Source organism: Rhinatrema bivittatum, chromosome 17 (assembly GCF_901001135.1).
Source record: "Rhinatrema bivittatum chromosome 17, aRhiBiv1.1, whole genome shotgun sequence".
In the NCBI taxonomy this organism is placed as follows: domain Eukaryota; kingdom Metazoa; phylum Chordata; class Amphibia; order Gymnophiona; family Rhinatrematidae; genus Rhinatrema; species Rhinatrema bivittatum.
Window position 1 is genome coordinate 34,055,526 of NC_042631.1, and position 14,981 is coordinate 34,070,506.

The 14,981-nt window shown below is 47.4% G+C and overlaps 1 protein-coding gene across 1 annotated transcript; it reads right to left on the minus strand.

Annotated features, from left to right (window-relative positions):
• Positions 1-2,273: 2,273 nt before the first annotated feature.
• LOC115079209 (dispanin subfamily A member 2b-like) lies at positions 2,274-14,587 on the minus strand. The gene is made up of 2 exons (XM_029582474.1): positions 14,201-14,587; positions 2,274-3,123 (listed from the first exon to the last, which is right to left on the minus strand). The coding sequence occupies exons 1-2, from the start codon at positions 14,414-14,416 to the stop codon at positions 2,962-2,964; spliced, it is 378 nt and encodes a 125-aa protein (XP_029438334.1). The 5' UTR covers positions 14,417-14,587; the 3' UTR covers positions 2,274-2,961.
• Positions 14,588-14,981: the final 394 nt, after the last annotated feature.

Consider the following 14,981-nt stretch of genomic DNA (forward strand, 5'->3'; position numbering starts at 1 on the left):
AATTTTGAATTTAAAAAAAAAAAAAGAGGAAAGAGAGCCCACCTGCTGCTTTGCTTTTTTTTTTTTTTTTAATTTGGGTCACTTTGGGGGGGGGGAAGCAGGTACTGCTGTAGCGATTAGTGTTACTCGTTTCCAGGGGTGTGGGACAGCTTTTTTTTTTGTTCCAATTGTAAGCCACTTAACCGGATATTTGGAATATCCAGACACGCCCAGCCAGATAATGTTAGGACTGCTCGCAGGCTACAAGTGGAATTCAAATGCCTTCAATAAATAAGAGTCTAGCTGAACAAGTGCCCCCATATTCATAACTTACGGGTTATCCGGCTACATATCTTTCAATATCTTGACCCTTGCATGGTGTTCTAGATTAGAATACGCTCCTTGTTTCCCAGCCCCGTCCTCGAGGCACCCTTAACCCAGCGGGTTCTTCTAGATTGCCATAATGAGTGCGGATGGGATTGGCGACCCCACTGCGTGCCGGCCTATGCAGCTCATGCATGTGTGCGTGCTAGGAAATCCTGCTCTCTGCTCCGCACCCCCCTCAGGAATGATGGGAGATAGTCCTATGTCCGTCACTGTGGAACAGAACAAAGCTTGAATATAAAATAAGTTAAATAAAACAGGAGTTTTTTGGAAAACGATTGCTAAATTTTTATTAGTATTCTAACAACATTAAGGCACTTGCTACAATGTGTGTGGGATTAAAACACTAAACAGAATGCAAACTCTAGAGATACTATAATAAAGTAGAGTAACACTAGTAATACAGAATGAAGAGATGGTGTTTGTAAATCAGTTTTTTGTCATGTGTACGGCAGGAGTATATCCACCCCTTCCATCCCAAGATGTAGTGACATTACCTATATACATGCATGCACACACACGGAGGAGTCACTGTATACAAAACGACACAGACACAACCTGCAAAGGCGCCGGGGCGCAAGAGTCAGACTTCGATAGCCACATGTTTCTTATTATACACACGGATACATAAGACTGGTAAATAACCGATGCATTTTCTGATGAAGCAATGAACTCCCTTCAATGCGCGAGATCGGTTTGATCAAACTTGGCTCCGCTGAATGGGCCTTTCCTCACCCTGGCCCTGTTTTTGCATTCACAGTATAGGGGGAAAAGTAGATATAATCCCAGGATGATATAATTAAAGATAATCAATATTAGGCAAGGAAAATGTATTTTTAATTTTTAAAAAATTGTTACTTTAGCGTTTGTGAACAGAGCTAGGAGACAGCGTTGGCTGTGAAACCCTCCATTTATTCGCGGCACAGGAGCAGTAAGGGTAATGAACTTAGACTAAGTTCTTATCTAAACCCAGGAGACAGTGAGTGGCTTTTGTACAGGGACGCGAGGTATAAACGTCCATATACATTTCATATCACAACAGCTGTAAGAGGAGTCCGTACAATTCTTATTGCACAGTGTAAGCACATTTTCCATGAGGCAGTATAGGTAAGCAGGAGGCAGTGTCTTTTACGTGTGAGGTACATTATAAAGTACATGTAAGCTGTAAGAGGTTATGTGCACAGGGGTAGATTTTATAACATGCGCGTGCACGTTATAAAATCCATTGGCCACGCGCGCGTGCAATGGGGGGAGGGGTGGGGTGTGAATTTTTGCAAAGTCCGCGCGGCGATGCAATCGGGCTTTCCCCAGTTCCCTCCCAGTCTGCTCCAATTAAGGAACGGACTGGGATGGAACTTCCCTAACCCCCTGCCTAACCTTCCTTCCCCTCCTCCCCACCCGCTAAACCTTAACCTACCTTGCCTCAATTTTTATTTATTTATTTTAATTACTTGCTGCTCCTCGCGATCAGACGTAATTTACGTGTGCACACTGCCCCAGCCGGCCTCGGTCCCCGCCCCCCCGACCCGCCCCTTTCTCAGGGCCCAGCCCTTGTGCATGCATCGCCACTTACAGCCGTGGCCGGGCCAGTTTGAAAATGCGTGCAGGGCCCAGCCAGGCCTGTGACGATTTTTACAGGCTTGGCCGATTTAAAATTCGGTCAACAGTTCTACATTTACCTCCACGAGCCAGATAACCACTCTAAAAGGAGTGGTCAATGTACGACAGCCCTCCTCTCCCAGGGTGAGTGCGTGCGAGTGTGACTGTGTGACACTGAAGGAGCCTTTTGACTGCTGGGTGAGTAATTTGATTTAATGTGCCCCAAAATGAACCCTTAACTCCAAGTACTAGCAGATGAATAATGTGACAGACAAAGACGGCTCTCAGCTGGCGAAAGCCTTTTAGCCAACTGATCACCAAACTTAACTTAATTTTGACTACGAACTAGCCTTGGGCCATAAGACTTTTCAGACACTGGAAAATATATGAATTTTCAACGACATGCAAACCTGAGAACTTTTTCCCGTATTTATCTGATAGAAACACAAGTAGCTTTGGAATATTTGATCTATGACATTCCCGACCCCAGTATTTCACAAGTTCCCCCATCACTTTCATGCCAGAACAAGCTCGTGGCCTTTCTTTGGTACCAGCCTTCTTCAGTGGAAGTGAGCGTTGTCTGTGCAAGTTATGGTCCCCTTCCTGTGATAGTGTATAAGACGAGGCTTTTCACTGTGGCACAGTACAGCAGTAAAGGAATGGCAAAGTGAAACTAAGCAACATGACAATATCATTCTTATATTCCCCTCAGCATTTTAAAGAAAAGCTATTCTATGCTCTTTGCAGTAAAAGTTAATGTGTGCTTCAAAAGTAGGAGGATTTTGCACAGAAGGACAAGAGACTGATGTACTCGCTCTCAACGAGACATATTCCCATGAAACAACAGTTCCTTGAGCCTGATCCAGGCGGAGATGGTTAAGCCTTCGTAATGGGATTTGCATGACTCCAAACTTCTGTCTGAACTGAGCCCTAAAACGTTACTCCCCTTAACAGTGGGAACTGAATTCTTTTCGTGGGGCTAAGAAAGGAACCCCACATTCATAAACGCATTAGAGACTTGTAGGAAGGAATCAGAACAAAGACAAAAAAGAAGATCGTGCTGATGATCCCAATGATGGAGCTGGCGATATTCAAGGCTTTAGCAGTGGAAGCATAGTGCCCAGCACCGTTCATATCTTGCAGCATCTTCCGGTCTCTGGCCTGGAAAAGAAAGTACAAGAACATCAGCAGGGTTGTGCATGAACTGTTTGGAAAATATGCTTGGTTGGTAAAAGGCATACACTTCCAGGCGGGTAACTGTAGGTTTCTCCTCACTGTACAGTTAGGCTCCCACTGCTGGGGGCAGGGTGGAGTGCCAGCAGTGGCGTTGTCGGCAGGCTGTGCATCTCTCTCCCTCCCCGCTGGCTGCCGGTCTGGGTGTACTAATCTACCAGCAATGGCGGCTCCTCAGGCTACATCCTCTTTCCAAGCACGTGGGCCAGCATCTCATGCTTATGACCGTGTGCTGCAAAGCACGCCAGTGCAGACTCCGCTCCACGTGAAGGGGAAACAGAACGGGGCAGAGAAGCTAGTGGAAGATTAGTAATGCCCTGACTGGCAGCTGGTGAGGAGGGAGAGAAATGCAATGGATGACAAATCAACAGGAATGGGAATAGGGGGAGGAGAGTTTGTCACGTGTGCATGTTATTAGACCCTTTTCAATTTGGATTTAGGACAGGACTCGAGATTCTTCTAATACCTCTTACTGATGAAGTCAGACGTGGCCTAGACATGCGTAAGAGTTATGTATTGGTAACTTTGGCTATCTCGGCCCCATTTGATACGATTGTACCACAAAATTTGATGATCTGAGTGCGCAAATGTGGAACAGCTGGTACAGCTTGGAACTGATTTAAATCCTATATGTCAGGTCAAAAGCATCAAGTTAAGCTTGGTAATGCTGTATCTAATTGGCATGTACCAACCACCAGCAGGGCTCAGCCCTCTTACCTTAATTGTTTCAATGTATACATGTCTCCAGTGTGTAAAATGCCAGTGACATACAATTCGATATTGAGATGGCACCTACTTAGGAGAACATAGCTGGTCAATAGGTAACACAAGTTAGCGCTTAACGGATCACAAAAAGTGAAGTCCTGCCGATATATCAACGTTCCCCTAGTATTCACCAACTCAAATTGAAAATAATCTTTGCCAATTTCTTCCTGGATAAAGAACTTGGGTTTTCAGATTTAAATTTTGGACTTGAATGTTAAGGCTGAATCAATCAGTTGTCCCTGCTGGCTTTTTTAAACTGAGGACTCTTCGAAATCTCAAATCCTTGCTTCCACAATAGAATTTAGAAATGTTGTTCGCGCACCGATTTTACCCTCAATGGACTACGGCGACTCGCCCTACATTGGTCTCACAAAGTCATCAATAAAAGCTCTGCAGTTACAGCAAAATGCAGTAGCACAACTAATATCCGGGCAAGCAATGCACGATTACATTTCTCTGGATCTGACTGAACTATACTGGCTTCCAATCCTTGAAAGGATCAGTTACAAAACTGCTGTCTTAACCCATAACCTTCTGACCTCAAGTCCCTTTTCACGGGTAAATAGTCTTCTTTTCAGATTCACAATCCCACCCGTGTCCTATGATCTCAAGACCGCAGATTGCTTGAAATCCCATCAGATCATGCTGCTCAGCTGACCGAGACCCGTGAGCGCGCTTTTTCAAATGCGGCTCCATCATTTTGGAATTCTCTTCCTGATGATGCTATGCTCAAAAAGTTAAAAAAAAAATATTAAAAATCTATTTGTTTAATTCTGTATTTGAATGATGCCTGTTCTAATTTTTAACCTTTTATGAAGTTTTTAGGAATTAATGTTTTAAAAAATGTCATTCTTTTTTTTTATTTTCTTCTGTCAAAGTTTGTATTATATATTATGATTGTTTTATGATGTGAATCGCCTTGAGCGATAGCAGAGGGCGGTACATAAGTTTTAATAAAGATACTATCTTGGCTAAACTGGTTGGTTGACTTAAATCCTGGGTTACACTGTTTGAATATGCAAAGTATTAAAACTAAAAGCCATTGCTATGAAACTACTAATGATGTAAGGGCTAAATATATGAAATCCTCATATTAAAAGTTGTCTGTCATAAAACGAGAGGATTTGAGAGTCTGAAAATGTAATGTTGTAGTGCGCATGTGGTTCAGAACTCCAGGCTGCACCGTGGAAGAACACAATTTACACAAGCATTATTTACATTGGGTCTGCCTGTCCAATCCACTCCTCCCCCTGTGACCCCCACCAAGCTCCAATCATCCCCTCAGTGCCCCCTCCCCACATCCTTCACTCTCTCCTCCCCCTCTCTCACCAGAATGGGTCGATAGCCCACCCCCCCTCCCCCCAACCTCAATTCCCTGTTCGTAATTGCACACATGTTCACACACACTGTGCATGTATTTGCAAAACCATTTGGTGCAACCTCTTCTGAGGGGAGGAGAGAAACTCCTTTCAGAAATTCAAAGAGAAACCAGACTGGGTCTTTGAACTGCTGGCTGGCAGGGTGGTTGCTAGGTTCAAAACCCGATTGCTAGGAGTGTGCCGGATAGAAACTGGCTTATTATAGAGGATGCGGTCAGACCCTCTCATCTTGTGGAAAATATAAACAGATAAAAGTAAAATAAACTGCACTGGATTTACTTATCCTAAGAGATTAAAAAGAAGCTGGCTTTTAGCAGCAGCTCTGACAAACAGCACGCCAGGCAACAGCGAATGGACCAAGTAGAGCACTTTGAATGTGCAATGGCAGGAGATCTTAGTAGGAGAGAGTCAGAATTTGAGGATGTTAGACATGCAGCAGTCTCAGGGAGATCAGCTCCCAGTCTGCCAGTGACTGGGTCAGGAGTTTGGGAGGGGGGGATACAATAGGTTAAGTTCAGACTGCTCCCGGCATGGTCCCCGACAGCAGCAGAGCCCAGGCTGGACAGCACAGGGAGGCACTTCACTCGCTTCCGGAACCCGTCCCCCGCGGTCCCCTCTGCCCAGGCAGAGTGGTCAGCCCAGGGGGGGCAGAGGAGGAAGGCTGGCAAGAAAGGGCTAAAAAGGCAGCAAGCCAGGCGTTTCACCCTCTTCTTCCTCTTACTGCACGCCCACCCACACTCTCCACTCATGTTTGGTGATGTCCTACCTTTGAAGGGGAGGAGAGGTGCCCAAGCCAGTAAACTAAGGGAGGGAAGACATTAGTAGAGAGCAGAGGTGGAAACATTAAGATGAAGGAAGGAACTGATGCAGCTAACTGGTTTGAGGGCTGAGAATGCACTGGTAAAAAGGGTGCAAGCAGCCACTAACCTCAGCCTGAGTGGAAACAGGGCAGGCTAGGATTAGCTGAGGGAGGGTTAGTGGGTAGAAAGTAGTGTTAGCTTAGGAATATATTTTCATGTGTTTGTATATAAAATAAAGCTGGGAAGAAGGCAGGCAGAGGCAGCATGACTGCCAGAGCTGTGATCTTCTCCTGCCCTGTGTGCTCTGGACATTCCAGTGTAAGTTGATCCTTGAGAAATGTTGCAGTAAAAAAAGATTCCTTTCGTGCCAGGAGGGAAGCGGGAGAGGCAGGGGGGCGGGCAAAGGATGGAGACTGGGCTGCGACAACTCTGAAACAATACAAAAAGTACTGACGTATACGCTGGACAACTGATCCCTTCAGCCAGAGACTGAGACCCTTTACTGTGCCAAACGATAGCAGGGAGAGAGGAGCCAGGAGTGAGCTCTAGGCTGCAAGAATCATTTTTCATCTTTTATAATCTCATGGAAGGTTCAGTTAGGTTTTATCTGCTATTTGCCTTTCCTTGAATCCTGACAGACCAGTCCCGACAAGTGGGTTATGTCCTCTAGCCAGCAGAGACAAAAGATCAAAGCTGACCTCATCCTTCTCTAAAGGTCTGGTGCTGTCTTCAGCTCTCTGGATGGCAAAGCTAAGATAGTTGAAGGCATTTGTTGTTTTGTTTTCAGAACACCATTACAACCAAAACCGGATACAGCCACAAACGTTTACTCCATGGTTATTAACCCAGGAACAAGCTTATAATAGGATAGCTGCTTTTAGCATAGACAACACATACCTGCTGTTAGATTTCTGAGCTGAACAGACTATGAGCTCTTGATGCTTCCTTGGGTGGGTTCTGGTCTAACAGGACTCAAGGAAAGGCAATTAGCAGTTAAGAACCTAATTCCCCTCCTCCTCATCCTTCCAGACCAGTCCAGAGAAGAAGGATGTACCAAAGCTCCACCCAGTCCAGGCAGGAGGAAGTCTCGCTTGCTTTCAGAACTCCTGCATCCAAGGCATATTCTCTCACTGTCTACATACCCATACTGAGGTGCTCTGAGCGGGAATGCTATGGGGGCTCTGCTCTGCCATTGTCATCTATAAAGACAACATTCTGATTCTGCCTAAGAGAGCTCCTTCACCCTCCTTAAGCAGGGTCATTGAGACCTGCAACTCTTGTTGGAGTGGGCCATCTTTGATTACTCCTGAAATTAGTGTCTTTAAAAATTACCGTGCTTTTTACAGGGCACATTAATAGACCAAAGACTTACCTGAGAAGAAAACTGGTCACCTACAAACATCACACCGGTGACAGATGCCTAACTTGACATGGCCGTCCCCATCCTAGCCTACATTGCCTAACTTTCTCACTCTCATTAGTGAGGAAAAAGCCAGATTCCAGAAGCAGTGAGACACTACACTTGAAACAAAGGGAGCATATTTCATAGAGAGATACCCTTTCCTTTCAATTTACCAAAGGCCCCCAAAGAAACTAACATCAACAACCAGACGCAAAGAGATGCTACCCTACAAAGCTTGAAAGGAAGGGATGGCAGATCCCTTCTTAATTATGTTCACTTCCATGTTGAGGAGACTTCCCATAGGGGGAACTTGTGATCTTGACTCCTCAGAAGAAAGCATCTAATCTGAAAAAGCAGTGAGGCAGCTTCTGTTTCTATGTCTCTTGCAGCAAGCCAGAGCCCGACTCTACAGTTTATGAGATTTGCACATTATGCCTTCATCCCAATCTCCTTTGGTGGAAGGATAAGACTGAAGGAATGGACCCTTCAACCGAAAATATTGTACTCATCGTAAACTGACCTTGCAGAGGCTCCAAACGCTAAGGTAAGCTACGTGGTCCGCTTTTAAACCACCAAAGCCCTGTCATTGAATATTCTCATTATATAGCCTGGTTAACAACCAAAGTTGTAAAAGAGAATGGCAGGGATATTCTAGGGAAGAATTATTTGATTAAGGTGCACTTCTGCTCGCACCTTTCAAACTCGATCCAGGGAATGTACAGACTTCCGGTGGATACACCCGCCAAAGACTGATTGCCAGCATCGGTTCTACGAGGATATCCAAACCTCCTGGTTCCTACTTTCCCTTGTGTTTTTGGCTTCAGAACTTGCTTGTCTAGGAACTTCATGGGATTGACCTGAAAACCACTCACCAATGGTCTCTACATTTCAGGGTCCCAAAAGTGCCAGCTCTAAACCTTCACTTGTATGATGGTGTTGGTCATGTGAGCTGCTGCTCGGTCCTGTGTGGCACTTCATCCCAGACTAATTCCCTATACGGTTCACTCCAATGGCACAAGAACCCTGAAGGAGACTCAAGATCCATTCCCTTCAAAAGGCAGCAGTGAAAAAAAACACCTTCTTAGGCTCCTTACAAGTTCCCTAGACAGGAAAAATAGAGTAGCGACTCTGGGCTACTGCATATCACCCTGAGAGAAGAGCATGCGGAGTGAGCTGCACATAAGGTCCGAATCTAGGAGGTTGATGTGGGATGGAAGATTTGGACAGTGATAGTGAGGCCCTGAGCCCATGACGTCGAAAGCCATAAGGTCCCCTTTCTTCTTCAGAGACACGAGGACTTCCCCATACAGAAACTGGGGAGGACTAGTTATTTGAGATAATCAAGTGTCAGCCTAGTGTTTCCACCCCTTCCTAATCCTGGACTTTCCTGCTTCACATGAGCCCTAAATAGTCCAACATTTCCTACATGCATAGGGAGGCCTTTACTATTCCTTGTCCAACTCCAGACCAAGGGTCTGGAGTCCTGGCTAGCAGAAGGGGAGAGCCTTGTTGCTGTCAGCAAGGGATGTAAGAGAAGATGACTGAGAAGCAATTGGTCATAATCCCCCGGACGGAATAAGTGGGAATGGCCCTGTATGTCTATATGGAGAACTACCTAATAAAAAAAAGAAGTCTGTCCTTCTTCATGAAGACCATAAGAATAACAGAATTCACCACCTATATTAGATGACCTGGAATAAAACTGTACTGCCAACCTCATTACAAGGAAGAATCGGGCTCAAAAACCTTGGGATTGTCCCCAAGATCTACCCTGGAGAACAGGGAATTCTTTGTATTGGAATTGCACCACCCAGTGGTGAAGACTCACCGAGTTTCCGTGATGGCGCACACCAAAATCCAGCAATCCGCAACAAGGCGGCGACTGCTCCTGCCAAGTCCCAGGTTCTGGAATACCTCCAAGCTGATTGCTTTCAGCTTCTGAAATGGCCCCCCAACCAGGGCTGGTCTTGGTTGGGGATGGGGAGGACGACGTGCTTCTGATAAGCACACCTCTTTCAGGGTCACGTCATAAGACATTTCCTTCACAAAGGATAAAACTGTACAAGGCTGACGTTGCAATGGCCGCCCCCCTGCACGGGAATTCCCAGGACGCCCGACCATACACTCTGTGGGCCCCATTTTGAACTCGTACTGATCAAGCCAGATGGGGAAAGGTCTGACAAAGGAAGTCTCCCACATCACTAACCTCCCCTTTGTGAGACTCATTGGGCGTGAATCCATCTGGGTCCCTACGTACGAAGGCTTTAGATCCCCTCCCAGACAGCAGATCTTTACATGGGGGAAAGGTCACCATAGCCTTCATAGAGAGATACTGGACCCAATGCAGGAGGATTTGAAACACAAAGCCATTTACATAACAGCCTGAGGAGAAAGAGATAAAGAAAGAAAAACAGTTTAAGGGGAGCCTCTCTCTAACATGGGAATCCTTGAACATTTTGCTTTCTTCTAACAGCTATCGTCTTAAAGCTGAGGGCAACTACCACTTATCCGCCATGTGGGAACATGAACACTGGCTGGGATCCTCTTCCCCCCCCCCACCCCCCACCCCAACAGACTGCAATCATTTTCAGCAGAACAAGTTTAATTTGATCTTACTAGCCCCTTCATGCAGAGGGGGAAAGAGCTGATTTCACAGGCTGTTCCCTTGATCACTCCCATAGCAGAGATGGCAGGAGAGAGGAGCTTTGATGTGCTTGGAGGTCATCTGCTGTAACAACTCCTTCGTGAACAGGAGCTGGGCAAATGCCACCATGCCTGAGAGTCAGTCTGTAGCCCACCCCATGATACTTCCTCAATCAACTGTCGGAGGGAAGAGAGAAAGAGTGCGACTCGCTTACCAAAGGTTGCTCAACCAGGCCCGAAAGGGAACCTGGGAGTCGTTTACCAGAGGCTGCTCAACCAGGCCCGAAAGGGAACCTGGGAGTCGTTTACCAGAGGCTGCTCAACCAGACCCGAAAACAGACATGCTGATCCAGCGAGAATTACCTGTGGTGCCTCATCTACTTCTTCTCTCTCTTTAAGGTCCCACTTACTAGGGAAACCAGTCCACTAATTGCTGTCATTGGAGCCCACTCTATTAGGGAAATCAGTCCAAAGACTGTTACCCTAGGGACTTGGTTTGCAGCTCCTGAATTCACCAAAATAAAGCCACTGAGGACCACCCGGTACTTGACCCATTGGTGCAGAAATTGAGACCCCAACTAAGTTGGTTCCCAAGGGCAGAGGGATAGCAAATCAGGACAATTACCCAGAGCACCCTCAGAACTTGGCCTATGCTTCACCGGGAACCTGGGCCTAGTCTTCCTGGGAGCAGTCCACGTGTCTGCACATCTGCTAAGGCAGAGGTAAATACTGAAGAGCTGAGGGCAGCATGAGAATTTTAGAGGGGAATGAAGTCAGCGTTGAACTTTTGTCTGTGCCTCTCTCTGCTAGCCATAGGGCATAAACACTTGTCTGCACTGGTCAGGCAGGACAATTATGAAATCATGTTATTTCCTTTCATTCACCTATTTTCTAATATTAAGACTAAATACAGGGCTTTTTTCAGGCGATGTGTGGCAGTATTGAGTACCTGCACTTTTTCCCCTCCACTTGCTTGATTTGCCCTTGATCTTAAAAACAGTCATCCTCCATGCGAGTATGGGCACCTTTTTTTTCCCCAGACAGAAAGCGCTGACTAAATACATCTGTTTTCTTTTATTTGTTAATGATTACAAACTGCTGAAATTCAATGTCCCTCATGAATTAAGTCTAGGAAGCATTAACTATCGTCTGCCTGGTATTGCTACAGAACAGAAGAATGTGCCTCATCTGGGGGTGATCATGGGCCCCCCACGAAACTCCAGGTTATTAAAGAGGCTCCATAATCACACAGTGAAACGTAAACAAAAGGGCTCCCCAAAACGTTTATGTGAAAGGTACTAGAAAAATTAGTTACTATGCCTTTATTAGTGGCCGTGTCCTTTGCTTCTCCTCCTTTGAGGTTTAAATCCAACTGGAAATGAATTCTTCTGAACTACCGTTACCATGAGCCTTCATTCACATTATCCAAGGATTCCTCCCCCCCCCCCCCATTTTTATCCGCCTTCTCTATGGCGCTATCACAGCAAAAGTCCTCAGTCACGGGGCCACAGACTGCAGCATGTTCTGGGACCTGGGACCTGTGTATGCAACCTGAATTCAGCCACTAGGTTTTGCTGTTCTGCAATTAGGAATAAAAATCAAAAGGTGGTCTTTTGTTTAACGTTAGACAGGCCGAGAGGGAAGGAAAAATAAAAAGACATAGCAGTGAGGTTTCTGTCCCAGCCTCATAGCTGCTACAACAAAAGGAAAGTGCAGTTGCCGGTAGATTGAGGCATTCCTTGTACGCTTTTCCTCCCAGGGGCTGTAAACACTGAATCTTCAATCTCCTCCCCGCCCCCCAACCATGGAAGCAGAAACCAGGCCCAGAAATCTACCATGTGCTTCCCACATGGCAGCATACTAGCCATGGGGTCACCTTAGGGCTGCCAACTGCCCGGGTTTGCAGGGAACAGCCAGGTTTTCAGATGCGCTGTACAGTGTCCGGTCAGAAGTACAGACCGGACACTGAAAATCCGGTTTTTGCACAACTTCCTGGTTACAGGGAAAGACATTGTTCTTATGTTCTTAAGATCTGAGCTGTGTTCCCCGCTCTCTTGCCTCCTTTCCTGTGTTGTGATCGGATAGGATTGAGAGAGGAGGAGGGGGCAGCCCAGCACCCCAATGGCTCCACAGATCTCTGCAGCAATGCCCTCTGGGTCCCTCCCGCTCCCTCACCGAGTGCTGGGGCCAGGATCCGAGAGAGGGGCTGCAGCGAGCCAGCCCAGGGATACAGGAGCAGAGGAGGGGAAGAGAGTCAGAGTCACAGGGTGAGGAAAGGGGAGAGACCGGGGGAGGGGGGGGGCACATGGAAAAAAGGGGGAAGGAAAAGAAGATAGACACATGGGGAGCAAGGGAGGAAAGAGACACAGAGGGGGTATGGAAGAAGGAACATCACAGGCACAGCGGGAACAGGAGGGAAGGCGGTGGGAGACATAGATGGGGGAAGGGAAGGAAGAGACAAGAGGCACAAAGGAAATGAGATAGATAGTGAGGAATGCACTGGGGAGGAGAGGGCAAGGAGGGAAAGAAAAATGAGCATGGGGCTAGAGATTGGAAGGCAACACAGGAGAGGGCATATTGAGAGACAGGAGGGACAAACCGTTGAAAGGCTGGGAAGGTTTTAAGGAAAGGGTGAACCACCTGTATCCGAGAGAGGAGGCTGTGTTTATGTGGAAGTAGGGAGGTGGGTGTGAATTAGAAAAGCTTTCACTGAGATAAAGAGCAAAACTGCATGAGAGAGGTTGATGGGGTTGCTTGAAAGCCAAGTAATGAGTGGATCCACAACTGCCAGCAGTCTGTAACCTTCCAAAGCTTGACGTTTAGTGGGGTGTCCGGTTATGGGCCACGGAAAGGTTGGTCACCCCCTTAATGAGCATTTTCAGAAGAAGCTGGCCTACTCCTAGAAGAGGTGCACGGTGCTAAATATCGAGCTGTACACGTGCTAAGCTTACAGTAACATGGAAAGAAAATGTCTTCCTAAACATGGCTCCAGCTGTCCCAAAACAACCTCTGCAGGGCACTGCCGTGAGGGCATGCAGACCTGCGAGAGCCACAGCAGGGACCTGGCGCACCATCATCATAGACACTGTCTCCAGATAGGGCATTTTCAGGCCGATAAAGAACGGGGCACTTGGCCGAGCGTTTTTTGACGCGCTACAACCCCTTATATTGGGGCCAATGCAATACAGTGCGCTATAACCCACACTCCGAGGCAGGTTACACAGGCGCTAATCCACCCCCTAATGCAATAGGGGGATTAGTACCTATTTAACCTGCCTTGGACGTGGAGTGAAAACAATAGTGCTCATCACATGCATGTGAATAAGGCTATTACTCATTCACGCCACATGTAAAAAAAAAAAAAAAAAAAAAGTGTGCGTCTCAGACACATTTTGCTCTCAGATATTAACGCCTGCCCGGAGCAGGCGTTAATAGCTGAGCGCAGGTTAAAAGTACAGAAAAAACTGCTTTTCTGAAGTAAAAAAAACAAAACAAAACTTCGGCAGATGGCCGGTTATGAAAACCGTCGCCGAGTTTACCAGCGTCGGTCTTCATAACCGGCAGCCACGGCGGGGTCGACCCTAGCGCTTCCTTGCTAGCGCGATCCCCTAATGTGGGTATTGCACGGCGCGCGCCCCCCCCCCCGGCGCCATGCGCACGAGAGCGAGCGCCGACTTTTCCTCGCGCTATCACCGCCGAAGCAATGAAAAGCGCGGGAAGCGGGCAGAAAAAAACCAAACAAACCCAGGAGAGGTGTCTGGGCGCGCACTCGCCTGTAGTTAGTAAGAACCAGGGTCCCTTTCTGAGAGCAGGGAGCTCGATGCAGCAGCAGAGATTTAGAGGCGAAAACAAATAAGGAGGAAAGGAAAGCCAGCGCGTCCGCTGAGCTTCCCCTATAAGCGTTTATCTTTTAGAAAGTGAACGGTCAGGTCCGCTTCCTAGCCGATCCCCCAGGCCCGGGGGAAGGGAAGGGAAGTTAGCCGCTTACTGACAAAAAGAGACGGTTACAGACTCACCTTAACCGAGAAGACGAGGGCCAGGAAGCCCAAGCAGAGGGGGTTTAGGAAGATGGCGTTGAAGAGCGACCACAGCACGAAGTCCCGGGGCGGGGGCGCGGCGGGCAGGAGTTCCTCCCGGTTGGAAAGCGCCGAGTACGGGGGCGCAGGCTCGGGCTGCTCCTGCGGGTCGGCAACGATCACCGGCTCGTCCGATTTCAGGGCGTAGCGCTCCATCGAGGGGGCAGCAGCAGCAGGACGGGCCCGGGCTGGAAAGTGGGATCTGCAGTTCTGGGCGGAAAAGAAAGGAGGCTTCGCGTGCGGAATTTCCCGCCCCTAAAACGCGGGTGAGGAAACGGCCTCCCCCTGCATTCCTGATTTCTTTTCAGCGAGCGGCATTTCCTGTCCCCGGGGATCTTAGAACAAGAGAAACAAAGGCCATATATGGCCCGGCCGAAACTTGCCAGGACCCAGAGAGGGAGGAGGTTAATTGAGTGTCCTGGGAGCCTGAAATCAGAACTTAACGGGAAGTTTGCAACCATTTTATGGCGTGGGCAGTCGCTGACCTGATCTTGAGGGAGAGCTTTAGGGAGGGACAAACAATGCCATAGCAATCGGCAATAATGGTGGGAAGAGATTTTATTAAAAAAAACCAAAACTCTTTGAAGGGAAACAAGAACTTTATATTTACAGCTAAAATCTTTGAGGCATATATGCCTGGAGGAACCTTTTTCACCACATCACCTCCAGCAGGCCATGCCAGAAGTAGGAAATAATTTGAAATCCAAACTGGAAGGGGATA